Here is a 25,556-nt window from a genome sequence, read left to right on the forward strand (position 1 = left end):
AACCGGCGGGGGTTGGTGGTGATGTCATCACCCCGCGCCGACGCGGCGCGCCCATGGTGCCGCGCGCCGGCGGCGCGTGCGCGGCGGGGGTGGGCAGCGCGGCCTCGGCAGCACGTGGGGAACGGGACAGGTACGGGCCAGGGAATGGGATAACGGGGAGGGATAGCCACGGGACAGGGAATGGGATAACGGGGAGGGACAGCCAGGGGACAGGGAATGGGATAACGGGGAGGGACAGCCACGGGACAGGGAATGGGATAACGGGGAGGGACAGCCACGGGACAGGGAATGGGATAACGGGGAGGGATAGCCACGGGACAGGGAATGGGATAACGGGGAGGGACAGCCAGGGGACAGGGAATGGGATAACGGGGAGGGACAGCCTCGGGACAGGGAATGGGATAACGTGGAGGGACAGCCACGGGACAGGGAATGGGATAACGGGGAGGGACAGCCTCGGGAGAGGGATAGGGGACAGGTGCAGGATAGGGACCGAGATAGCGATTGGGATACGTACGGGGTAGGGGCAGGCGCAGGATCGGGCCATGGGCGGGATAGGGATGGGACAGGGAGGGTACGGGGACTGGACAGGGCCGGGCCGGGGCTGGGCGGTGACGGGGGCAGGGCCCCACGGGGCCGGGCCGGGGCGGGGCGGGAGGTCCCTGGGCGCTGCCCCCGGTGCAGGGCGGGCGGTGCCGCTCTCCGCGGCCGGGCCCTGTCCCTGTCCCTGTCCCGGGCGCGTTCCCATCCCGGCCCGGCCCCTTTGCCGCGGGTGTCTCCTCGCCCTCGGGGGCGGTGCCGGGCCGGTCCCGCCCGGCGCTGACGGTGTTGCTGTGGCAGGGCAGGGCCCGCGGAGCCCCCGGCGCCGGGAGGGGATGCGAGCATGGCCATGGCCCAGGCGGGGGCCGCGGCCGCGGCTGCCACGGGGCTCCTCGTCTTCCTGCTGTACTCCGCCATCCACAGGGTCGAGGAGGGACACCTGGCCGTGTACTACAGGTACGGTGCCCCCGGGAGCCCTCCCGGAGCTGGGATTCATCCCCGGCCCCAGGGAATGCGCTGTCCTGCACTTCCCTCCGCTGTTTTCCCCCTGGGTGGGCAGCCCTTGTTGTTTGTGCTCCCTTCCACCCGTGCTGGTGAGTCCCCGACACCCTGGCCCCATGCAGAGCCCTCGTGTATTTGGGTCTCTGAACCCTTGGCTTGCTTTTCCTGCTTCTCCTTCCTCCCTGCTCTTTTCACGAGCTGGATTTCAGAGCTTGGAGCTCTGGGACTGTCCTGCCTTCTCACATCTGTTGATCTCTCCCTGTGCCAGCAAGAGCCATCACCTTTGTCCCAAGCTGTTCCCCAGCCGGAGCTCCCTCTGTGTCGGTGCTTTGGAATATTTTCCCTGCCCTTCCCTCTCAGCACCGTGGGCCGTTTCCCTTTAATTACAAACGTGTTGAACGTGAGATCCCGGGGGATTTTGCTTTGTGCTTTGGGCGAGGGGCTGTGCCCAAATCCCGACTGGCAGAATCACATCCACGGCTGGATTTTTCCATGGTTACCAGTGAACTATTTAGAGAGGAGAAATCTGCGTTCTTGCAGCTCTGAGCAGTGTTGCAATGCTGGGAGGGTTTAGCAATAGCTGCCTGCTCCAGGAGTTAATGGCTCACCGGCCTCACGCAAAGTTTAGGAGGCAAAGATCAGTGCACTCGGCCCTTTGTTGGGGAACTGCTGGTAAATGTAGGGCGCTGATGCAATTCTCTGTGACCCCTGCTAGTTTGAACTGTCCCTGCTCGACCTCAAAGCCAGTCCTTGGAGTTTCCCACCTCCCTGAGCCTTTCCCTGTTTTCCTCCCTCTCCGCAGGGGCGGTGCGCTGCTGACCAGCCCGAGCGGCCCTGGCTACCACATCATGCTCCCTTTCATCACCACCTTCAAATCCGTGCAGGTCAGTGCCCTCTCCCTCCCCTGGGGAGCCAGGATTTGTCCTCTTGGAGAGCTTGGAAGGTGTGTGTGTGTTGCTGGGCCTGGCAGTGTGCTGCTCAGGGGGGACAGTCCCTGTTTGTGGCTGTCGCTGTTCCCCAGCAGTGTCACATTCCTGAGCATTCCCAAAGCAGGGAAACAGGCACAGCTGCCTGTGCCTCCCCCAAAAGGCAGGTGAGGAGAAGCTTTGCCTTCTGCCCACACCTGCAGGCATCACAGGGGAGGCAGAGGATGCACTTTTGGCTCTGTGCCCCCACTGTGGGAGTCTGGGCACAGCAGGGCCTTGCCAGAGAAGGGAGCGGTTTGTGAGCGCTGGCTGTGTTTGTGTTGCAGACCACGCTGCAGACTGATGAAGTGAAGAATGTGCCTTGTGGGACAAGGTATGGCTTCCATTTGTATTTCTTCTAGGTGCACTCTGTGGGGCCATTTGCAGTGCTGGGACACAGGGAGTGGGAAGTAAAGGCCATAAAATTAATCCATGTGCACGCATCTGTCCCACCGTAACAGAATGGGAGGCACAGGAGGGGACGTTGGCTCTTGCTGAAATTGCTGTTCAGAGGATGTTTGTATTTATTGTGATGTTATCCTGAATTTTTCTGGGTTTCTCCCGTTGTTGCTTGTGCTTTGCTCTGCCCTCAGACTGGTTATTTCCACTCTGAGTCTTGCAGCTCGTACAAGTGCTGACCCCAGCAGTGGGCAGAAGTAAACAGGGAATGGGGATCCTCCTGATGCAGGGGAGTTAATTTCCAAATGAAATCCCTGCTGCATAATTAGGCTGATTTTTCTGTCAGCACAGACCTGCTTGAGTTGTAACAAGCAGGAGGAGAGGGCTGGTTGAGTTGGGTTACAGATCCTGTTGTGTTGGTTCATCCACAAGTTAAACTGATGACTCTTCAGGGTAAAAAAAAAAACTGGTGATTCTCCTTGCCTTTTACATTCAGTGTCCTCAACAAAATTCCTGTTTTAAAAAAATAAATCAGCGGTGACTGGAGTGGTGGCACACAGTGACCACATTGAAATTAAAAGGTGGGCGTTAGTGGCAACGTTAATAAAACAAGAGTTAATTTTGATCAGGTTTAACCCATATTAACTCTTTTGGAGTTGTTCAGTATCAGACATCTCTTGGGCTTGATAAAGGTCTCATGAATTTAATTTTAGATCTCAAAGGTTTTTCAAGAGTGTCTGTAAATAATGTTAGTGTTCAGTGCTGCATCTTTCACAGAATCACAAAATGGTTTGGGTTGGAATGGACCTTGAAGCCCATTCAGTCCCACCCCTGCCATGGGCAGGGACACCTTCCACTATCCCAGGCTGCTCCAAGCCTCATTCAGCCTGGCCTTGGACACTTCCAGGGATTCAGGGGCAGCCACAGCTTCTCTGGGCACCCTGTGACAGGGCCTGCCCACCCTCACAGCCAAGAATTCCTTTAATAGATCTCACCTGAATTTCCCATCTGTCAGTCTGAACCCATTCCCCATGTCCTGTCACTTCAGGGCCTTGTCCAGAGTCATTTTGTGGTGAGATAAACACTCTTTAGGCCAAGCAAAAGGACAAAGGTTGAGGCCAGAGCCAGCCTCAACCATTCTGTGCTCCTATGATTTAGGAGCTGAAAATTAAGTTCCCGTTGAATTTCAGCATTGTGGGGTTCAGCTGTGCAATGCAGGTGGTTGGGAATGTGCAGGCAGTAAAAATGGGCTTTAAACCACCAGACAGCTGGTGAAAACAGCTCTCAGTTAATAATTGAATACACTCCTGACCAAAGGCCCCAGTAGCCCTGTCCATATTTCAGGTGTTGCTGCTGGAGCCTTTCAGTTCACTGCATTTGGAGTCCAAAGTCTGTGGCTGCTCGATGCCAAAGCTTTGCATCCACATTTCCATAGTAAAACATGAGCTTATAAATAGCAAGTGGAGCACACCTGGAGTGTCACTGTCCTAGTTCAAAGTCTGTTACCAGAATAGATCCTAAACAGTTCAAGGTTTTGTATTTACATATTAAACCATCAGATTTTAAAGGCTGGGTTTCTCTTCCACCATCTTTATGTTCCTGTTCCCTGTGTACTTATCTATATTGGGAAGCTTTTGAGTGTCTGTGTGGGTGTCCCATCCCCAATTTTTGCCTTACCTGTTTGTACCTGGCAGCATTAACTGCTGCCATAATTAGCACTAGCTGCCTAATTATGCTTAAACTTCTGCCAGTCTATGTGTTGGTCCTCTTTTTATGGATTTCTCTTTTCAACATGGATTTCTTCTTGTTCCTCTCTTCCCTGCAGACTTTGGGGTCTGAGTGGCACCTGTTTCCTCAAATGGCATGACCAGCAGGACTGATTAAATTTCCTTATCCCCCACCACACCGCATTATTATGAATTAGTCATAATAATGGAGTAACAGTGGATAATATCCCACTTATTGTCCCAGACTGGCTGAGATCCTCGGCAGGGTTGTTGTGGAAGGTGGTGGTAGAGTCAGACAATCCTCAGTGGTCTGAGGTGCCATTTCAGACCCTTTCCTGCCAGAGAGGTGATTCGGGGCTGTGGATGAGTCCTGAGAGGATCCAGGGTGTTGCAGACACTCTCTTTTTCTTTCTAACATCCCTTTTAAATTGAAATGCCAGGTTTGCAGCAGATAAAGTCATCCATCACCAGTGTTTTTAGCTCATAGTTGTCATGAAGCAGGTTTGGAGCAAGCATGGGCTGGGCTTGGGAAGCCTTTTCCAAAAGAGCAGACACAGGCAAGTTCAGGTTGTTTTTCTGCAGACTTGGCTTGGAGCTGACAGAGATCAAGATCTGCAAATAGGAACTGGAGTTTGTCGTGGGGGATATGTTTAAGTTAAAGCATCACAGAGACTGAGTTTGGAAATGTGGGAGTTCCACTGCCAGGAATAAGCTGTCTCTAAACAGTTCCTGCTGAAGCTTCTGCTCTGTGATATGCCTTTGACCCAAGGACATCATCACAAGAGTATTCTGCTTTAAAATTAGGCTCTCAAGAGACTTAGAGCTGTTGAAAGTTAAGGGTTTTTTTTTTCTTCAGTGTAGAGTTTGTGCTCTTCTCTGGTATTACAGGTACCCAGGGGTGGGCATGACTTTCTGAAAGTCACACCAGTTAAGAGCAGAGGCTGGGGACAAGCCTGACCCCTGATTCTCCCCCTTTTCCCTGCCAGTTTGGCAGCACATCCTCCCTCAGGGAGAGGATTCCCTGCAGGCTGCCTCTGCTGAAGTGCTTGTGGTGTTCCTGGAGAGCCATGTGCACTGTGACACTGGAGCTGGGAACATGGATTGAAGTCTGCCATGGGCTTTGTTCCTTCCTTTCTCCTGGGCCTTGCCAAGCTCCTGCTGGAGTTAGTGATTGTGTGAATCAAACCAAGAGCTTTTTCTGTTTAATTGTTCTGTTTAATGTGTTGCTGCCTAGAAGAGCGGAGGTGCGTCTGCATTTAGTGTCACCTGCTGCCCTTGCTGCCTTTCCCTCTGTTTTCCTGATAGCTGCAGCTGCATTCCTGTTCAGAAACGTTTTCCTTTGGCTGGTTGAGTAGGAAATCACAGAGGGGAAGGAAAGTGCTTTCAGGCTTGCTGGAGCATGCTTGTGGTTTATGCAGAGAGCAGGGATTCGCTGCCATCTCATTGCAAGATGCTCAGAATGTAGTACAAGAGGGATAAAGGTGCCTTTGCTTTAAATATGTTAACTGTTAACAGCTGCAGTGGTAACTGATGAACTCTCTTTTCCTTGCAGTGGTGGTGTTATGATCTACATTGACCGAATAGAAGTTGTGAATAAGCTGGCTCCATATGCAGGTATTTCCCATCCTGGTTCAACAGGCAGAGCTGGGACTGTCTTCACTCATCCTGTGGCAGCTCTGTCTTGGTTTTCAGGTCTTCCTTTTTCCATGCCAGGAAAACTTCCCTGTCTGTTTCCGTTTCTTGTTACTCTTATGGCTCTCAGCCCTGTAGTGTTGATCCCAGGTGCTTCCAGCTCGGCTCCTGAGAAAACTGCAGAGACCAAACCTGTGTAGGAGCCTCTTGCCTTTTTATTTCACCAACCCAAAGACACAGACAGCTTGTTTTGTTCAGCTGCACAGCTTCATGCAAAACTCCAGCATTGCTGAGGCACTGGAGGGTGAATTCCTGTTGTAATTCAGAGTCATGGAGGGGTGTGGGCTGGAAGGGACCTTCAAGATCATCTTGTTCCACCTCCTGCCATAGACAGGGACACTGTCCACTGTCCCAGGTTGTTCCAAGCCCCATCCAACCTGGCCTTGGACACTTCCAGGGATCCAGGGGCAGCCACAGCTGCTCTGGGCTTGTCCATAAAGAATTTCTTCCATATATCTCACCTAAATTTCCCCTGTGTCTGTTTGAACCCATTCCCTGTGTCCTGTCACCCCAGTTCCTGATGCAGGGTCCCTCTCCAGCTTCCCTGTATCCCTTCAGGCCCTGGAAGGAGCTGAGAGGTCTCCACACACCCTTCCCTTCTCCAGGCTGAGCAGCCCCAGCTCTCCCAGCCTGGCTCCAGAGGGAAGCAGCTCCAGTCCCCTCAGCAACTCCTTGGCCTCCTCTGGACCTGCTCCAACACTTCCATGCCCTCCTTATGTTGGGGGGGAGCAGGCCAGACCTGAGCACAGGATTCCAGCTGGGGCCTCAGCAGGAGCAGAGGGAGAGAATTCCCTCCCTTGACCTGCTGGCCACGCTCCTTTTGATGCAGGATCTGGTTGGCTTAAATTGTGGGAATGATCCTTGTTTTCACTTTACAGCAGTACCTGTTCCTATGCATTCAGGTCCCGGTGAGGCTTTGCTGTTTCATTTGTTTATGCAGGTGATAAAACAGGACCAGGCAGTACATCTTTCCATGACTGCTCCTTGAAGTTGTGTAATCCCAGCAGCACTAGTGGATGTGCAGCAGGCTTCTCCCTGACAGCTGGGCAGGGCAGCTGTGGCTTTGGCTGCCCAAGTCCTGAAAACCAGTGTTTTCCCAGTGCTGCACTGCTTCCCTGGCATCCTGACACGTGCCAGTGGTGACCTGTGGTGATTCTCTCCCTTCCCCAGTGTACGACATCGTGAGGAATTACACCGCAGACTATGACAAGACCTTGATCTTCAACAAAATCCACCACGAGCTGAATCAGTTCTGCAGCGCCCACACCCTGCAGGAGGTGTACATCGAGCTCTTTGGTAAGTGGATGGCAGCTGGGTGATCCCAGCTGGGATCCCACTGCAGTCTTCCTGGAATATCTTACAGCCAGCCCTTTGGACCACGCTGTCCCTGTGCTCCAAGAATCCAGCTCCTTTAACATCCATATGCCACTTCCCCTGTAACTTTAGTGACTCAGGTGTCTTTGTCTTTCCCCATCTGCATGTGGGAATTTGATCTCAGTCTTTTTCCACCTATTCTGGATGCAGACAGCAGCCACTCTGCTCTTGTACATGCAGCGATGCCTGTGGCCTTCGCTGTGATAGTGGATTTGTCTTGTTCTGTTTCTGCCTTTCTCTGTTGCTGGATTCACTTTTGTACTTTTACAGCTTCCTTCTGGCTGTCTCTAACAAGTGAGAGCTGGAAGGTTTTTCACAGTGCTTCAGGAATTAGCACAGGTCATATTCTCCCTGGTGGATCTGTGCTCTAAAGACAGAACGGTTTCTGTTCCTTCTTGAGTGGCTGAGCAGGGTGAAAATGGCTTATGGAAGATAAAAGGTTGTCAGAATTTTAATAAAAATGTACTCCAAGTCTGAGTGCTGAGAAGGGATAGACTTCTAGCACAGGCTCTGAGCATTCTTTCTTGCTGAGATGCTGAAAGCCGTTTGCATTTAGTTCAGGAAATACAAAATCATCAACAGCTGAACTTTTCTAGTCACTAGCACATGACTTCAAGGCCTGCTGACTCTGCCACACAAGCTGTGGGGGAAAATATGATGAACCAATCAGTCTCTCTTTTGTCCTCCAAAAACAGATCAGATAGATGAGAACTTGAAGTTGGCCCTGCAGAAAGACCTCAATGTCATGGCACCAGGTCTCACTATCCAGGTGGGTTGTGGCCTTTCAATAATGAGAGATTTAAAAAGGTGGAGAAAGACTTTTTGCCAAAGCCTGCAGTGACAGGACAAGGGACAACAGTTTTAAACTGAGAGATGAATGTTTTATGCTAAGGGTGGGCAGGCCCTGGCACAGGGTGCCCAGAGGAGCTGTGGCTGCCCCTGGATCCCTGCAAGCGTCCAAGGCCAGGTTGGACGAGCTCTGCCCCTGGTGGGAGTGTGGGTTGGAAGGGATGGCAGGAAACAAAAATGTAGGACACCTCTGGGAGCGTGGCCATGCTCAGCTGTGTTACACAGGAGGGTTGGATACTGCTGTCCACAGCACTGCAGCTGGTTTTGCAGAGAGATGTCTTAATCTTCAGATTGCATCAAAATGTTGTATTCAAAATGTGCTCCCTTTTTCTCCTTTCACAGGCTGTGCGTGTTACAAAACCCAAAATTCCAGAGGCCATCAGAAGAAACTTTGAGCTAATGTGAGTAGCTGGACATAAAATTGCATTAATTAGTTTTGAGGGTCCTGCACAGGCACAATGCTGTTGGAAAGCTCTTTCCTGATGCTTGGGGAGCGAGAGGTGAGCTCTAGGCAGTGTGTGCTTGGCCCAGGTGCACTTGTGCCTTCTGTTTTCCATTTTCATACTGAAATCAGGGCTCAGGGGTCTCAATGTCTTGCCCATAAGCTCCCCTCCAGGATCTCTGGGATGCCCTTGGGACGAAGGAGATGCTGTTGGATCTCCCTTCACCTTTGGTTGAGTAAGCCCAGCTCCCAGCCCGTGTTCCCCTGCTCCTCGTCCTGAGGGCCTCAGACTGGACTTGTATCCAGATGTGGTCTTAGCAGAGGGAGAGGGGGTTGATCCCTTCCTTTGGGCTGTGCACGTGCTCATACAGCTGCAGACAGAGCCAGTCCCCACAGCTGTGAGCAGGGAGCTGGCAGCTGGCTGGCCCCTTGTCCCCATGGCCTCTCCTGGCATGCAGAGCTGCTCCTCATTCCCTTTGCCCAGGATAACACTTCTCCCCTTGCAGGGAGGCTGAGAAGACCAAGCTGCTGATTGCAGCCCAGAGGCAGAAGGTGGTGGAGAAGGAGGCAGAGACAGACCGGAAGAAAGCGCTCATTGGTAATGTCACCAGCACAGGCTGAGCCTCCATTCCTGCCTTCCCTGCTAAGCTGGGGCAGGACATTTCCATCACTGACAGCTCCCCGAGGGAGGCACAGCCAGGCTGCACAAAGCAGTTGTTTTGAACATCTGAGTGAAAATCCCAAAGCAGCAGAGCAGGGAGCACCTCTGTCCTGCAGCAGGGACAGAGGAAATCACTCTGCTGGAAAGACTGCTTGAGCTTGAAGCTCTGTGTCCCTGTGCCAGAGGGATCACGCTTGTAAACGGGATGTCGGCTCTGCAGACATCAGCACTGTGTTTTCTTCCTGTAACTCTGCTGCTCAGAGTACAGACTGGCACTGAGAGGGAAGGGAGGGAGCAGGGAACCAGCTCCTGCTGTGGCAGACCCTGCAGCCAGGTGCTGGGCTCAGGGTGCTGGTCTCAAGCCCTGAGAAGCAAATTTCCCAGCTGAGCCCGTTGTGATTGCAGAGGCAGAGAAGGCTGCACAGGTGGCCAGGATTCACTACCAACAGAAGATCATGGAGAAGGAAACGGAGAAGCGGATTTCTGAGATTGAAGGTAACCACCCCGCTGGGGCCGTCTGCTGGCTGGGGCTGGTGGCAGGTGGAGGAGCCTCAGGCCTGCTAAAGTCATTGAGGGTGCTGCAGGGTGCAAGGCTGTGCCCTGGGATTGTTCCTGCCCTGTGCATGGAGCTCTCCAGGAAGCTGCAGGACAGGAACAGGGCCGTCCAGGCTGTCATGGGTGTCCATGGGATGAGGGCTCACTGAGCTCCAGTGTGATAGGTTCACTTCCTAATGCTTTCTTTCCTGTCTCTCCTCTGCTGCTGTGTTAGATGCTGCATTCCTGGCAAGGGAGAAGGCAAAAGCTGATGCAGAGTACTACACTGCCCGGAAGCTGGCTGACTCCAACAAGGTGAGCACTGGGAAGGTGGTCACTCACTCTTCCTCCACGCTGGAGATCAGCTTCAGCCGGACAGTGCTGGAAAAACACTTGATCTAACACAGGAGGTGGCTGCCTGACATGAAACCTAGCACTGCAGGGCTGCAGAAGGTTGTCTCTTAGAGTCTCTGGTTTCTGTTTCTTCCAGCTGAAGCTGACCCCTGAGTATCTGGAGCTGATGAAGTACCAGGCGATAGCTGCCAACAGCAAGCTGTACTTCGGCGACCGCATCCCCGGCGTGTTCCTGGATTCCTGTGCCTTTCAGCAGGCCAACCTGAGGACTGCCCATGAAACCAGCCTTCCTGCACAGGGAGCCCCAGAGACCTCTGGAGAAAGCCCCCTCAGAGGCGAGGAGAGCACTGGCTGAGGGAGGCAGAAGGGAACCCGGTGTAGCTCAGCAGCGAGCCCGGCTGTGACCGGGGGCGAGGCCCTGTGTCGGTGGGGCGGATGCAGCACATGCCTGGACATCTTGTGTATAGGTGGCAGTTGGGTTGATTTTCTTCTAGCAACAGATTGCAAGGGCTCTGCCTCTTCCGTTTCTCCCCCTGGTAAATTGGTGCTTCCAAAGGAGGGATAATCCTGTACTAACATACCTATACTGGAATATTAAACGACAGACAGCAGGAAAGCCTCCCGGGGTAGGTGCAGTTATTTAGCAGGCACTGCTCTGCAGGAAGGAGATGTGGCTTTGAGTGCTGTGTGGCTGCACAGTGGTCATTGCTCAGCACTCCTGGCTGAGGCTGAGTGAAGAGGAGGTTCCCCTCGTCCTGCCGCTGAAGCTTGGCTTGGTGAAGGTTTCTGCTGACTCTGTCTCGCTCTCCTCAAGGACTCCAGTGGAGTGGACTCTCCTTGGCCAGCGTGTTCCTGCTCAGGGCAAGGAGTGGTTTGCTGTGGAATAGGTTATTGGAGTAGGATCTGCACAGCCATAGTATTCCTGTAGACAGCAGTGCTAGATGACAACTCAGAGGAAGCAACCTCTGAAGGGATTCTGCAGCCCCCCTCTCCAAGCAAGAGCCTTGCACTGGCTGCCTGGGACTGACTGTGGTGCTCCCACTGGGTGGCTGAGTCTCATTGCCTCCTGCAGCAGATATCAGGAGCACCTCGGAGCAGCTGGTTGGGAACAGAGCCTGGCAAGTCTTTGCTCATATTCCATCCTCCCTGGAAGTCATTCACCAGGGAAAGGGGGCTGAATTTCCACTGCTCTGCCGTGCTGGCAAAGTGAAGGGGAAGAGGAGAGTGAAAGGACCCTGCTGTGCAGCAGATCAGATGTTTGATGCTTCAGCTGCAAAGTAGGTGAGGCATTGCTGCTCTTCCATGCAAAATCCACTGCTCCAGGAAGTGGGGCCTGCTTTGTATGTCCTTGAACAGCCATGGCAAGGAGTGTGTCCTGGTCCTTTCACCCCTGGCCAGGCTTGCTGGCAGATGGATCTTCAGTCCTGGTTTGTGCTGTGATATATCTGACCCTGCTTCTGGTGTGCCGTGGCAGGGTGAGGGAGAGGTGCTCGGGGAGGGGGGAATCTGCTGGGAAAACCTGCTTTCCGCTTTTCCTCCTTCCTCCCCTCTGCTTGTGAGGATGTGCTTGCTTTTAGGACCTGCCCCTCGTTGTGTTCTGTGGGGATCCGGGGTGCAGTGGCTGGGGAAGCGGCTGACAAGAGCTGGAATGCTGTTCTCCAGCTGGGAGCACCCCAGCACTGCCTGCTGCATGTTCAGAGACCTCTCCCTGTGCATCCCTCCTGCTGTCCTGTCCCCTCAGAGCAGCTGTGCCACCCTTGGAGGGGCTGGGGGGTGGTGGTGCTCCAGGCACTCGACCTGTTGAGATCCTCTGTCCCTGGCTCCATCTGCAGCCTCACAGCAAGGGGAAGGGTGTGTTTAACTTCTGCTATTGAGAAACATTCAACCCAAACCAGCTTTACCTGTGCTAGTGATGTCCCCAGTGGAGATGTGTGGGTTTTGCAGTGCTGCATCCCCAGCCTGTGTGGCTGGGCTTAAGGGATGGCAGTGTCCCTCCACAGGGAAGTTCAGGAGCACACGGTGCCTCCTGCTGTGCCTGCCCTGCCCTGCCTGCCTCTCCTCCATCCCTGGGGCAGAGCAGGCTTGTGTTGGCCCTGTGTCTTCTGCAGGGTGTAAGACATAACTGTGGGACTTTGCAGCAGTTTTGGGTGGTCTTTCTTGTCCTCCATCTGCCTGCAAACTCTCATGGCTCAGTCAATGCTCTGCCCCAGGAACCCAGCCATGGCAGGAGCCAGGGAACAGGGCACCAGGGCAGAGAGGCAGTGGCAGTGTGTTTCTTAATGTTTGAAATGTCTCCTGGAAATGCTCCTTGGCTTGCAGGGTCCCCATTTTTCCTGTGGGATGGGCTTTGAGGAAGGAGTCTCATCTCTGCCCTGCCACCTCCTCAGTGTTGCAGCGGGCCCTTGGCACAGACACACTCTCCTCACCCCAGCAGCACCTGCTTTGGTCAGATTTTGGGATGAGGGCAGACTTGATAGGCTAGAAGCACGGCTGGAGGGAATGGTGGCAGGGATGTAGACTCTGTGATTTTCTTTGTGTGTCACTGGGGTTGGACATTCTGGGCATCAGGAACGGCTGGACAGAGCAGGTTCTGCCAGCCTGGAAGTGACAAGGGCAGGAGGGGAACTGCTGGGAGCAATAACCAGGCAGATCACACCTCTCCTGCAGTGATCAGAGCGAGCTGTCCACACAGGGAGCAGGAAAGCCTTCCAGGCCAGTGCAGGAAGAGCTGCTTCCCTTTGGATCCGAGCCTTGCTGTGCCTCCCTGGGTGGGTGCATGACTGCCTTAAGTGGCTGTCGGTGGCTCAGTGTCCCTCTGAATGCATCAGCCACCTGCCTGTGTGGTGTGAGGGACCCCAGGGCCTGCCCCCGCTGCCCCAGCTCCTGCAGCAGCATGTGTGATGCCCAGTGCCTTCTGCAGCAGCCTCCTCTACTCTCCCCTGCCTCCCCGGCCCTGCTGCAGCAGCCCCAGCATGTGCAGGAGGGGGTGGCCACGGCTTTGGCACCCTGGCTTGGGCTGTGCTGCTCTCTGAGCCCCAGCTGTGAGCAGGGACATGGCTGCAGCCAGGATTTTGGGATTGAACTGGCTTTTCTCTCCGCTCCCACGGCCTGCGTGGGCCTGTGACTAAAGGGGTCTGCCCCTGGATGCGCATCTCCTTAAGGAAACACGATACATACGGTCAGGTTTACATTCACACTGTTCTTTTGATAAAGCAGAATAAAATTATTTTGTTACCATTTTTTGGGATGGTTTTATGTGTCCTAGGGCTGGTGGCACGTGAAGCGGGGGACCCCTCTACCTCTCCCCCTAGAGCAGCACTGCATGGTGTGGATGTCCTCAGCTGCAGCGACTGCCACGCTGCGAGCCCCGTGAGGAGCCTGTGCCAGGATGGTGCTGAGCATGAAGGGTGCAGCATCCTGGGGCAGCCTGGCTCTGCCTGGCTGGCAAAATGTGCTGCAGTTTGGCCCCCGAGGCTGCGGCACTGGAGTTCAGCTCCGACCCTTTACCCCCTTCTGTGATCCCCGCACAGCTCCCTGCCTGCTGCCGCCCCGCTGTCCTCTCCTGCCCAGACACACCCCATGACACCTCTGCCTTCAGTCTTTATTAGTATAAAAGCCTTGAACCTAAATTATATCAAAAAATGGGAAGCCTGGTTTTACAGCAAGTGGCTCAAAATGGTCACATAAGGGTCATAAATAAATGGCTGCGGTAAAAAGGCTCCCAGGGAATTCCCTTTCGAACAGTAACTCAAGGAATAACTCCAGAGATGAAAGCCCCGTGGAGAGGCCAAGCCCAGCTTGGACCTGCCACAGCCCCCGGTGACATTCCCCCCGTGTGATGTCCCCAAGCCAGGGCGGTGTTCCCGGGGCTCTTCCTTCCCCCTGATGCCAGGAGCTTCTCTCCGCAGCCCCAGCAGGGAAGGGCAGGAGCAGTCGGACACATTCAGGACGTCGGGAGGGAAGGCAGCAGCTCCCAGGGCGCAGGAGAGCCTGGACCAACGTGGGGCAGCCCTCCAGAGCGGAGCTGGCACTGTCCCCGCTGCTGGTCTCCTGCTGACGGCTCCCCCTGGGACAGCCCTGAGGCTGCCGAGTCCATTAAGGCACGACTGGAGGATCTGTAAACACTGGTGCCCACCGCGGGCAGGGTCCGAGGGTCCGGCCAGCAATTCAAGTAAGGGTGGAAGCGAGACGGTGGCTGCCCAGCTGTGCCACCCACCCAGCTGTGCCGCTCCTCTGCCGGCCGCCGTGGCGGATGGAGCATCCTTGGTCACCTCCTGCCTGGGGGCGGCTTCAGGGCCACCTTCGGCGGGGGACACCGCTGAAAGGCTGGCGGTGGCAGGGCCGGTCCCTCGCCGCGGCTCGGCACTTTGCCCTTCAGCGCTGGGAGAGGTTTGCTGGGCGGCTTCGGCTTCGCCTGGCGGGAGGAGAGACCCGGGTGCCTCAGCTGGGCTCCCGGGAGGGACCCGGAGCGGGGCAGCGAGGGGAGGGAGGGAGGGAGGGAGGGAAGGGCCCCCCAGGCCACCAGCCCGGGCCACCGCACGGATGTGGCCGCACAGCTCGGGCTGGGGGCCATCAGGAGCGCTGCTTACCTGCGGGGACCATCCCGGAGGGGTCCCCTGCGGGCCGGGTGCCGCCGGCTGCAGGGTGAGCAGGGGGCTGTGTGCCCGGGCAGCCCGCGGGGCCGCGGTGCTGCTCACCAGGCTGGGCTGGCCGATGTCCCGGCCGGACAGCTGGCGGCGGCCCGGCCGCGTCCGGCCTCCCTCCTGGAACAGCGGGTTGGCGAGGCCCGAGGGGGTCCCGCCGGAGCTCCTGTGGGACACGGGGACCATGTGGGGCTGCTCCGGGCACCCCTCGAGCTCGGCGGGGCAGCGGAGACGGGAATTACCCTTTGTGGGAGCGCCGCGCCGCCCTGGCTCTGAGGAGCACCACGCCGCTGGCCAGCCCGATGCCGGCCAGGGCCAGCACGGCCAGCACTGCCGCCAGCACCACGCTGCCGCTCCCTGTGGGGACAAACCCGGGCGCTTGGGGACGGAGCTGCGCCTCCCCGCCGGGGCCAGCCCCTTCCCCAGGCTCCCCCTCCCCGGGACGTACCCGCGGCTATCCCCGAAATCTCCTGCTCGCAGTAGGGCGCTGCCCAGCCGGGGTCGCAGTGACACTCCCGCCTGTGGTTGCACACCTGGGAGGAGCGGGGAGAGGTCAGGGCGGCGGCCGAGCCCCGGGGCCCCGCCGCAGCTCCGGGAGGGGCGATGGCATCGCCTACCCCGTGGTTGTTGCACTTGGCCGAGCAGTTCTTGTCGCCGTAGACCAGGAGGTTCTGGCAGCGCCCGGCGTAGCAGACCTGGGGACAAGCGGGGGGGGCTCTGAGGCTGCCCCGGGGCCGGCGCTCACCCTCCCCCGGCCCGGCCCGGCCCCGGCCCGGCTCTCACCATCTCCTCCCCGCACTTGGCTCCGGTGGGCACCAGCCGCAGCTCGGCCGCCTCGCCGGCGTCGCTGCCCGCGATCACCGCCTTGCACTTGAAGCGGCCGAAGAAGTAGCCGAAGGAGTAGTAGCCGCTGCCGAGGATGGGCTGGGCGCTGTCGCTCAGGCACAGCAGCGTTCCGCACTTGACATCCCTGCGGGACACGGGGCCGTGAGCCCGGCGGGCGGCAGCTCGGCTGGGCTGGGACATCCCCCCCGAGCCCCCCGTCCTTACTTGGGGCTGCAGGGCTGCTTCCCGTACTCGGTGAGGCAGTGCAGGTGAACGTGCTGCTCGCTGTTGTGCTTGAAGCAGACGTCAGGAGCCACCTGCGCCTCTGCGGGACACATGGAAAGGGTCACTGGGAGCCGGAGCCCGCTTTGGGATGAGGGAAGGGACCGCAGCCGGGCCATGCGCTGGCCCGGGGGGCTCCGGACACATCCCGCAGCAGGAGGATGGGCAGGGAGGGGGCCCTACCTGCGCCCCAGAGCGCCCGGCACTGCTCGCCGTGCGAAGGGCAGGCCCCGTTGTAGCAGTAGCCATTGCCGTGCTGGCAGGAGATGCCGTTCTCCTGGAACACGTCCTCCGGACACTCGGCGCTGAGGCCGCTGCAGTGCTCGGCAAGGTCGCAGTCGTTCTTGCTGGCCCGGCAGAGCGCTCCTGCAGCCTTCACCTGCACGGAGAACGGGGATGTCGGCACTGCCCGGATGCTCTCACTTCTCCAGGCACCACAGCGCAGCAAAACCCTGGTCTAGGAAACCTCTCCCGGCGCCCCGTGGATCCAGACTCCGACACTCTGCTGCTGGTTGAGCTACTGAACATCACGGAGACTCCTCCAGGGCTCGGACCGGCTCTTCCCCTACTTAAGAACCTGCCAGAGCTGCGTCCCTGCGGACGGCAGTACCTTGCAGTCCTGGCAGCATTCCCCTCGGGCACACTCGGCTCCCTCTCTCAGCTGGCACGTGGTGGCATTGCAGCAGCGGTCCGAGCACTCCTGCAAGACACGGATGGGATGAAACCCTCTTGGAAGCCCCCTGAAGGACCTTTTCCTTCCTTTCTGAGGGGACCAGGTGCCCATTGCGGTGTAGCTGCCACGGGCTGAACCACGGGCCAAAACCACAGCAACATCCCAGGTGGGACCATTCCTGCTGCCTCTTTATCCCCATTACCAACAACAAACCAAAGGACCAGAAAGGATTTTTTCAGAAGAGGGAGCCTGACCTGGGCCCCTTTGCACGTCTCCAGGAATGAGAAAAAGTGAGGATTTCTGTGCTCCCTGGGTCAGGGGAACATTCCTTCAGGTCCCAGCACAGGGCTGGGATTTATCCCAGAGGCATTGCCTGTCTGTCTCAATTCCAGCCCCCATCCCCGTGCTGGTAGGGATGAGAAACAGCAGAGCACAGCTCTTGAAAGAACAATACCCTGATGTCCCCTCCTGGGTCACCTCTTTGGAGGACATGGCAGGATGTCCATCTTTCCTAGGCTAAAATCACAGCCAGCCACGTGAAGGGGGGCACACGTGAATGTCCTCCGCCGGTTGTTTTTTGGCAGAAGCACCAGGAGCACAAAGGGAGATCTCAGGTCCCTGCTGCCCACCCCACCCTCCTGCCCAGCCCTTTGGGGAGCACCCCCACCTCTGGAGTGCCGCAGTCACACTGCTCTCCCCGCTCCACAAACTGGTTCCCGCACACCGGCCCCCCGTACAGCTCGTCCGCCCGCGGCGCGTTCAGCAGGCAGCTGGTGCGAGGGTCCCCCAGGAACTGCCACATGTCCTGCTCGCTGCACCGGCTGAAGAGCTTGGGGTAAACCAGCCTGGAGGGGCACAAAACCCAGCGGGCATGAGCAGAGAGCCAGGGGGAACCCACAGGCTCAGAGGCACCTGCAGTGGGGTGGGGTGGGGTGGAAAGTCCACCCAGACCTGACCGTCTCACCGGCTTCACCCCATCAGGGCACCCCGTCCCAGGACACCTCTGTGTGTTTGGTGGCCAGGGATGTCCCCCTGCCTCCTTCACTCACCCAACGCTCCCTGCCATGACACACCCCCCGTCAGCTTTGGGGATGGGGCAGCGGCAGCCGGCGACGTCTTCGTCGTGAGACATGCCCAGGTTGTGCCCCATCTCGTGAGCCATGGTGGATGCGGCGCCGATGGGGTTCGTGCTGTGATCCTGTTGGGATGAGGAGCCCAGTGTGGGTTCAGTGCCCCTGTGGTTTCTCCACAGCTTCTGGGGCTCTGCAAGGTGTCTCCTCACGCTGCCATGCTCAGGTAAGGGAGGACACAAGCTGGATGCAGTCCCGTGGCCCCTCAAAACGCCCAGATTGGTCTCTCAGGGCTGTCAGTGAGCTTAGACAAAGTGGCTGCTCCAAAAATGATGTTTTGTGGTGGGTCTGGGAGGCCACAGGTCCCACAGCCAACCTCTCCTGCTCCTGGGGAGGAATGAGGAGCACAGCCAGTCCCAGCCAGCCGATAGCCTCCTAAAATTCCAGCTCCTGTGTCCATGGAGCTTCTCTGGGAAGTTCTCCAAGCGTACCACAGGTACCCAGCTGGGTGTCCACAGCACTTCTCTGGGGGTCAGCCACTTAGGGGATGGAGATGCCAGGGACCAAATCCAGCCTTAAGGCTGCTGAGAGGGAAAGGTGGGGACCAGTGGAGGAGGGAGTGGCTCTGGAAGACACAGGGCAGGGAGGGCAGAGCACAGGACCCACCTGGTTGACGCCGCCCGAGTCTCTGGTGCACATCACCAGCTTCTTGGCCAGCCCCACGGTGTTGCCATGGAAATCGATGCCCCTGTGGGATTGAGATGCCACAATGGCCACCCTGGGTGGCTGCAGGGCCGGGAGGGTGGCGAGGTGGCCCTGTCCTTACGTGATCAGCTGGGCGTTGTCGTGGGGCTTCTTCCGCAGCAGCTCCGACTCCCGCCAGTGCAGGAAGTTGTCCAGTGTCACCTCGGGGTTGGGGCTGACTGTGATTTTGTCCCTGTGGTTCCACACCTCCAGGCCAATCAAGGCCACCCGCAGGCGAAGGGGCTGGTAGAGCTGGGGTGGGACAGAGAGAGCCTGGATTTGGGCTGTGGCAGCAGAAGGGAGGTCCCACCTGCTCTGGGGAACTCCTCACTGGGCAATGTCAGCTCTGTCACCCTCAATAAATAACACAAGCTGGGGTGACAGGAGCCCCAAACCTCTGGGCTCCCTCTTGGCTGGTGCAAGCTGGGCTGCTGCTCCCACGCTGCTAACCAACAACTGAGGCTGAAGCAAAGCCATCAGGAAACCCACCATGGTCTGAAGCATCCCTCCCTTTGTTAGCAGCCACTCCAGCCTGAGAGTGGCCACGGGATGTGCTCCCAGGACAGGTTACAGGACAAAAATTCCCTTCCCTGATGGACAGAGCTGAGCCACTTGTCATGTCCATGCTGTGCACGGGGTTGGCCAAGGGATGCTGTCACCCTGCAGCAGCCCCCTGTGGGCCTGAGATTGGCTCCAGCTCCTCCACCCCACAAACTCTGTGCCACCTCCTCTGTGCCCACTGGAGCTGGGTCCAGAGCCCCGGGCTCACCTTGTCCACGTGGTTCACGATTTCCTTCATGCGGTTCTGCACAGTGCGGAGGTCCTTGTGCTTCCTGAACTATGGGAAGGACACAGAGACATTTCCAGGGTGGCTTTGAGCTCCTCACTTGCAGGGAGTGACAGCAAACCCACAGGCACCGGTTCTCCCCACTTTACCTCCTGGTTGTCCGCCACCAGGACCAGCTCCACGTACCGGGGACCCTTTTGTATCGGACCTGACCTCTGAAAGGGAAGAGCAACGCGGGGTTTGGCTTGCAGCTTGCCAAGCCAGGCAGCTGACCCTCCCATGGGATGTGTTGGGTCCTGGATGACCTCCCAAGGCTAGCAGGTCTCCTAGCTCGGCTCTGGGATGTGGTTTTGCTGGGTTTCAGACAGGACCCAAGCCTGCTGCTGGGATAACAGAGCAGAGCCCGTGGGGTGGGAGGATGCTCCTGCTAACGGCGCAGGATCCGAGGGGATGTTCCCACCAGAAGCTGCCTGTGCTGGGGCACCCCACCAACAACTTGTGGGGCATCGCCAGGAGGCACAGAACGCCCCCATCCTCCTCGGGACTTCTCGGGAGCCCGGCTCAGGAAGGAGCAGCAACGCAATCCCTACCCAGCGGTAGAGCTTCATGGCTGCGGGGATTTTGGGCTCGCGGTCGTACTCCAGGGTGGTGCCGGGCTCCCGGCAGGTGCCGCGTTTCCCCCGCAGGTGAGCTGCTCGGTACACGGCGTGCCGGCCGGCCACCGCCCCCTCCAGCGGCTCCAGCAGGAAGGTGGTCTCATTCACACGGAAAAACCCACTGGAGAGAGAGAGAGAGAGAGGGGGGTCAGACATCAGACCCTACACACACCCCTGTGATGTGTGCCCCATCCCTGGAAGTGTTCAAGGCCAGGTTGGAGCACCCCAGTCTAGTGGGAGGTGTCCCTGCCCATGGCATGGGGTGGGATTTAATGGGCTTTAAAGTCCCTTCCATCCCAAACCATTCCGGGATTCTGGGATTCTGTACGAATACAGCTGCCAAACTGGCTGCTGGGCTGGGAGGGGACAAGCTTTGGCATGGCACCACAGCACGGGGAGGATCTGGTGCTTTAGGCAGCAGGAATGTGCCGGGATTCAACAGCTGGTCCATTAAGGATGGATCCAGAGAGGGCACTCCTGTCACCCCATTGCCATGAGTCAGCCCCCCAAAAGTGCCGTGCGCTTTTCCTGCCGGGCACCCAGCCGGGGTCAGCACCGAGAGCAGGAAGAGGGATGTCATCTTCCCTTCCTGCTGGGGAAAGCTGAGCTCTCACTCTGCCAGCACGGCCGGGGCTTGGTCACTCTGGGTCGCCGGGGCTTGGTCACTCTGGGTCGTCAGGGCTTGGTCACTCTGGGTCACCGGGGCTCGGTCACTCTGGGTCACCGGGGCTCGGTCACTCTGGGTCACCGGGGCTCGGTCACACCGGCTCACCGGGGCTTGGTCACTCTGGGTCACCGGGGCTCGGTCACTCTGGCTCACCAGGGCTCGGTCACTCTGGCTCACCGGGGCTCGGTCACACCGGCTCACCGGGGCTCGGTCACACCGGCTCACCGGGCCTCGGTCACTCTGGGTCACCGGGGCTCGGTCACTTTGGGTCACCGGGGCTCGGTCACACCGGCTCACCAGGACACGTGCCGAGGCTGGCTGCTGTCCCCCAGCCAGGGGCAGGGCTCCAGGGAGCCGGGCCCTACCTGAGCCCGCTGCAGGTGCTGATGCTCGCTGCCGAGTCGAGGTGTCCCCGCACACGGCCCTGGTAGAAGCAGTGATCCTGCCGAGAGAGAGGGACGAGGTGTGGGGGCTGCACCCCAAGCGTGGTGGGGCCCCACAGGGGTGGGAAAGCTGCTCCCCAAAGAACCAGCCCCTACCTGGGTGTCCGGCTTCTCCGTGACCTCCGTGCCATTGGCCAAGTAGTGAGTCTCGGTGTAGTGCTGCCCCAGCAGGGCCCTGCGGGGTGGGGAAGGGGTGTCAGCACCACCCTGCTTTGGGGGACAGCATGTGGGGACCGTGACCCCTCAGGTGGGCTTGGAAAAGAGGGAATAAAGTGCTCTGGGCTGAGGGTTTGGTCACCGGTGTGGTGACACCAGGCCTCGGAGAAGGGACGCAAGGGTGGGATGCAAACCCCGCCTCGGGCCACCCCTCCCGCACTCACCTGTTCTTCTCCAGCCACAGGAGATATTCCCTGCCTTCTGCACGGACGCCGTAGAGGACATGGCCTGGGTAGGTGCTCTGCAGGAAAGAGAGGTGCCATCAGAGACCTGCTGCCAGCAGGAGCCAGAGCTGCACCAGAAAGGGGACAGGGTCTGTGTGTGCCCTGCTGAGAGCCTGGACGCTCACCCTGGAGGCAGCCAGCAAAGACACAGGAAATCAGAAGAGAAGGAAGAAAGCATGTGGGCAATAACGCAAATCCCCGGCACATCCTGAGATGAAGAACAGGTCACCAGCAAGGAGACAGAGTCAGCAAAGTCTGGTTTCCCGTGTCTGACACATGGCTGCAGATGGCCGTGCCAGGGCCTGAGGTTTCCTACTCATCAGTCACAGAGCTCCTTTTTTGGGGCCTGAGTTCAGCACTTACTCATCAGCTGAACCACAAAGATCCCTATGGCTCTTATCAGCAGAGTCTGATCTGACACACCACATCACGTTTGGGGAACAGCCTTCCCCTGGCTCTCCTCGGCCTCCCAGGGCACATTTTGGTGTCACTGTGTCCCAGGTGCCCTTGGCTGGTGGGAGGGAGCCAGGGTGGCTGTGGCTCAGCCAGCTGAGCCCTCAGGATGGAGATGTTCCTACAGGAAAAGTGTTTCCCTCTGGGCTATCTTGTGACCTCCACCTCCAGAGGCCTCATCCCACTGGGATCACTGGGAGAGACTGATGGTCCCTTGTCAGGCTGTGCCCTTGCCACGAGGGATCTGAGACGCCTCCTGAGGGCACATCCTCAGCCCTTGCAGAATCCAGGTGTGGAGAGAGCTGAGCCAAAGGCAGGGAAAACCTTTCCCACGGGGCCAGCATTCCTCGGGGATGAGGTGTGCTGCCTCTCCCTGGGGAGGATGACAGCACCGGCTGTCACACCACGGCTCAGCATTCCCAAGGGGATGAGCTGCACCCTGGAAGGAGCCAGGCTGAGCGGAAAGCCCTGCTGACGCGGTGCCAGCGGGGCCAGGTGAGAGGGTTTGCCTGTCACTCAGCTGCCCCAATTCTCCCCACTTTGCAATTCCAGGCCGGCGTGCCAGCGCACTCGCGGGTCCCTGGAAAATTCTTCTCTTATGAACAGCGTCTCCCGCCTGTCCCGACCCCTGTCCGCCAACAAAGCCATCCTTTGTTATTGTTGGCAAGGCCAAGGCCAGAAGAGGTCTTAAGGAATGGCAGGAAAGCACTTGGAAGGGGGTGCTGGGTCAGGGAGCGTCTCTTGGAGATGACCGCAGGGCAAGTTTAAAATAAGAAGTCCTGATAAAGCTTCTCTGAATCAGCCCTTTCCTCATTAGCATGGGCTGTGCAAGGGCTCCAGATGGGAAGGCTTTGGGAGCGGCTCTGCGAGCCCCGTGGCCGTGCTGAGCCAGCACAGCCACAGCCAGAGCGCACGGACAGGAGGGATTTCTTCCAGCTGGTCTCAGTAAGAGACCCAGAGAGCTTGCAGAGGATGGGCACGGGATGTCCCGTCCCAGCCCAGCTCAGGGTGTTTCTTCCCTGGGTGGGAAGAGGCAAAAGGCCCTGCAGTGGGGGCGGGGCTCACTTTTCCAGACCCCTTTCCACGAAGAACCCAGGTGTGCCACTCTCCCTGCTGTGCTGGTGGCAAGGCTGGCACCCAGGAGATCTGTGCTGCAGGACCCAGGGCTCCACCCCACTTGCAGGGATGAACTTCTGGATTTAAGCAAAGCCAGGGTCTGCTTCAAGCCTCTCCTGGCAGATGGCCCTGCTGGACCAATCCAGGTATCCCAGAACCAGCTCCTGCTGGCCTATGGAGGAGCCAGCATGGAGACCACCCATGTCTCTCTCAGAGGGGCTCGGTGGTGGTCAAACCTTGCTGAGAGCTTCTTCCCCACCCCGATGACCAGGAGAGCAAACCTAACCTCTCTCCAAGAGGAAATAAAAAGGGCTTGGAAAGCGGGAGGCTCCCCACCCTCGGCAAGGCAGGTTTGGGATGTCCAAGGACCACGCAAGCCAAGACCAAATCCCCATCAGACAGCCCCCGTGGCAGTCCCGAGGCGCACAGCTCGTGGCAGATGTCTTCTCCAGAGGGATCCCGAGGTGGGTGAGCTCCCCGTTCCAGGGGGATCGGTGCAGAGTCGCCCGGCGCACACCCGGCACAGATGGCGTCTCTAAATAGCCTGGGGAATGTTTGTCTCGTGGACAAGTTTAGGTTTCTAGAGCAGGGAAAACAGATGCTTTCGGGGAGTGTTTTTGAAGCTAGCTTATCAGGAAGGGTTTGAATCACAGAGGAACGTGCTGTATGGCACTAGGGAATGCGTGTCCCCGCTCCCTCCATCCCTCCAGGCGCTAAAATCGGCGCTTTTTGGGTCTAGAAAAAGAGTAAAAAAAAAAAAAAAAAAAAAAAAAAAATTGGCTGAATTTCACTGTAAGGCAATGAGGAAAGTGTCTTTGAGGTCAAGGCATCCTACGGACGTCGACATCAAGCACTCCAGACTCCTGACTCAAACCCCATTCCTTCCCCCAAATTGCCAGGTTTACCAAGAAAAACAGCACAAAAAAAATAAGGGCTTGCTTTCATGTGGATTTCTGCAACTTTCTGATTCTTATTTCTCTGTCCCAAAGGACAGAAAAAGCCCCAGCTTCAGCAAACACAGCAAGAAAAGTGCTTACAGCTCCACAAGGCTTCTCAAACCCCTCCTTAAGGAAAGACCAGATGTCACAAGATCACGGCACGGCTGCAAGAGGTGGCACCGCTGGGTCACGTCTCCAAAGAAAGCACTGGAGAAAGCAGTCCCTCTCTCCAGGAGTGCACCCCGCTGTCTGCAGGTCCTAATTAGTCCCAAAACAGCCCAGAAAAGCTGATCTGACTCAACTGCTTCAGCATCTCCGTGCTCTGGGGTGGAAGCAAGGCAAGGAAATGGGCGGCACGTCGTTCTTTTGGTGCGGGGCCGAGGGGGTCTGGCCAAATGCTTGGTCAAGGGGTCCAGCTCTGAGCCTGGTGGTGGGACAAGATCCCTGCTGGCTGCAACCCCCCGGCTGTGCCGAGCTGTGACTCACCGGAGGCGCGGAGAGGTCCCTCTTCCCCCGGGGCAGCGGCAGCTCCCGCGGCAGCACCGTCTCGTACCGCTCGACGTGCGGGAGCTTCTCCTCCAGCCCGGCACCGGAGCCTGGGAAAAGCCGAAGGGCTTTGAGACAAATGCTCGGGAACAACCGAGTCATAGAATATCCAGAGCTGGAAGGGTCCCACAGGGATCACGGATCCAGCTCTTGGGCACCCACAGACACCCCAACAATCCCAGCCTGTGCATCCCTGGCTGCGCTGTCCGAACGCTCCTGGAGCTCCGGCAGCCTCGGACCCCATTCCCTGGGGAGCCTGGGCAGTGCCAGCACCCTCTGGGGGAAGAACCTTTCCCTGACACCCACCCTAAACCCTCCCCTCCCCGTCCGACACAGCTTCACGCCGCTCCCTCGGGTCTGGAGCCAGGGGGCAACGAGAGCATCCAGCGTGAGGAGAAGGGGCTGAGCCCGAGGAGCAAGTCCTGAAATACCTGCTGGGAACGCAACTCCCTGGCGGGCTCCGGGGAGCTGCAGCCCCCCCAGCCCGGCGCCCACAGAGCGCTCAGCATCACAGCGAGTCCCTCTGGGGCTGGGAACCCGCGCCGAGCCCCTGGTGCAGCAACACAGAGAGGTTTTCCAGCTCCCCATGGTGATGCCACCGCGTGTGACTCGGCGTCTGGCGGCTGTGGGGGCTGTTTGGGAGAGCGGCTGGTGCCTGGGTGGCTCAGCCCCCTCCCAGCCTTCCTTGGATGTCGGAACGGAGAATTTCTGCCATAAACCCTTTGCTTTTCCCGGGAGCCCCATACGCCGGGCTCGGACGGGGCTGGGTGCTGGGGCTGGGGGTGCCCAGGGGCCTCGGCCACGGCCGGGAGCCAGATCAGTCACGGGCGGCTGAGTGATGGGGGACCCCCGGCTCGCCGCGGGCCCCCGCTTGCGACCCTCCTCTCGCCTTGCCGGGGTGCCCGGGAGCAGCCCCGAGGGAGCGAGCCTGGCCCCGGGCGTCCCCTCTCCATCATCCTCCCCCACGGGTGGCGAGAACAGAGGTGCACCCCGGGACTTCCCCGCGGAGGGAGGAATCATCCCCATCCCGCGGTGCCTCCATCCCTGCCCCACGCCGGGGTCCTGCCGCACGCCCCCCAAACTCCCCGCCACCCCCCCAGGACCCCCGGGACCCCTCGCTCACCGCGGGCCGGCAGCAGCAGCAGCGGCAGGAGCGGCAGGAGCGGCAGCAGGAGCGGCGGGGCCATGGCTCGGAGGTCCCGCCGTGCCCCCGCTCGCCGCGCCACCGGCAGCCC

The 25,556-nt window shown here is 58.3% G+C and overlaps 2 protein-coding genes across 3 annotated transcripts; one reads left to right on the forward strand and one right to left on the reverse strand.

Annotated features, from left to right (window-relative positions):
• Positions 1-62: 62 nt before the first annotated feature.
• ERLIN1 (ER lipid raft associated 1) lies at positions 63-13,288 on the forward strand. The gene is given in 13 exon segments (XM_058841274.1): positions 63-130; positions 841-996; positions 1,844-1,925; positions 2,294-2,340; positions 5,685-5,746; positions 6,995-7,120; positions 7,894-7,967; positions 8,390-8,448; positions 8,996-9,087; positions 9,556-9,645; positions 9,920-9,999; positions 10,175-10,318; positions 10,320-13,288. Coding segments are annotated over 12 exon segments (1,092 nt in total). The 5' UTR covers positions 63-130; positions 841-883; the 3' UTR covers positions 10,443-13,288.
• A 341-nt stretch (positions 13,289-13,629) lies between these two features.
• On the reverse strand, positions 13,630-25,554 carry ADAM8 (ADAM metallopeptidase domain 8). 2 transcript variants are annotated; one of them, XM_058841263.1, is made up of 20 exons: positions 25,445-25,554; positions 24,262-24,371; positions 21,209-21,285; positions 20,925-21,003; positions 20,751-20,827; positions 19,653-19,839; positions 19,212-19,277; positions 19,045-19,113; positions 18,358-18,527; positions 18,198-18,279; positions 17,511-17,659; positions 17,129-17,306; positions 16,399-16,488; positions 15,972-16,167; positions 15,732-15,831; positions 15,465-15,651; positions 15,299-15,376; positions 15,130-15,214; positions 14,924-15,038; positions 13,630-14,847 (listed from the first exon to the last, which is right to left on the reverse strand). In XM_058841263.1, the coding sequence occupies exons 1-20, from the start codon at positions 25,506-25,508 to the stop codon at positions 13,695-13,697; spliced, it is 3,312 nt and encodes a 1,103-aa protein (XP_058697246.1). In that variant the 5' UTR covers positions 25,509-25,554; the 3' UTR covers positions 13,630-13,694. The 2 variants fall into 2 exon arrangements, with proteins under 2 accessions (XP_058697246.1, XP_058697247.1); XM_058841264.1 differs by having other exon boundaries at positions 14,156-14,452; positions 14,628-14,847; positions 15,130-15,376.
• Positions 25,555-25,556: the final 2 nt, after the last annotated feature.

This window comes from Poecile atricapillus, chromosome 6 (assembly GCF_030490865.1).
Source record: "Poecile atricapillus isolate bPoeAtr1 chromosome 6, bPoeAtr1.hap1, whole genome shotgun sequence".
Classification (NCBI taxonomy): Eukaryota; Metazoa; Chordata; class Aves; order Passeriformes; family Paridae; genus Poecile; species Poecile atricapillus.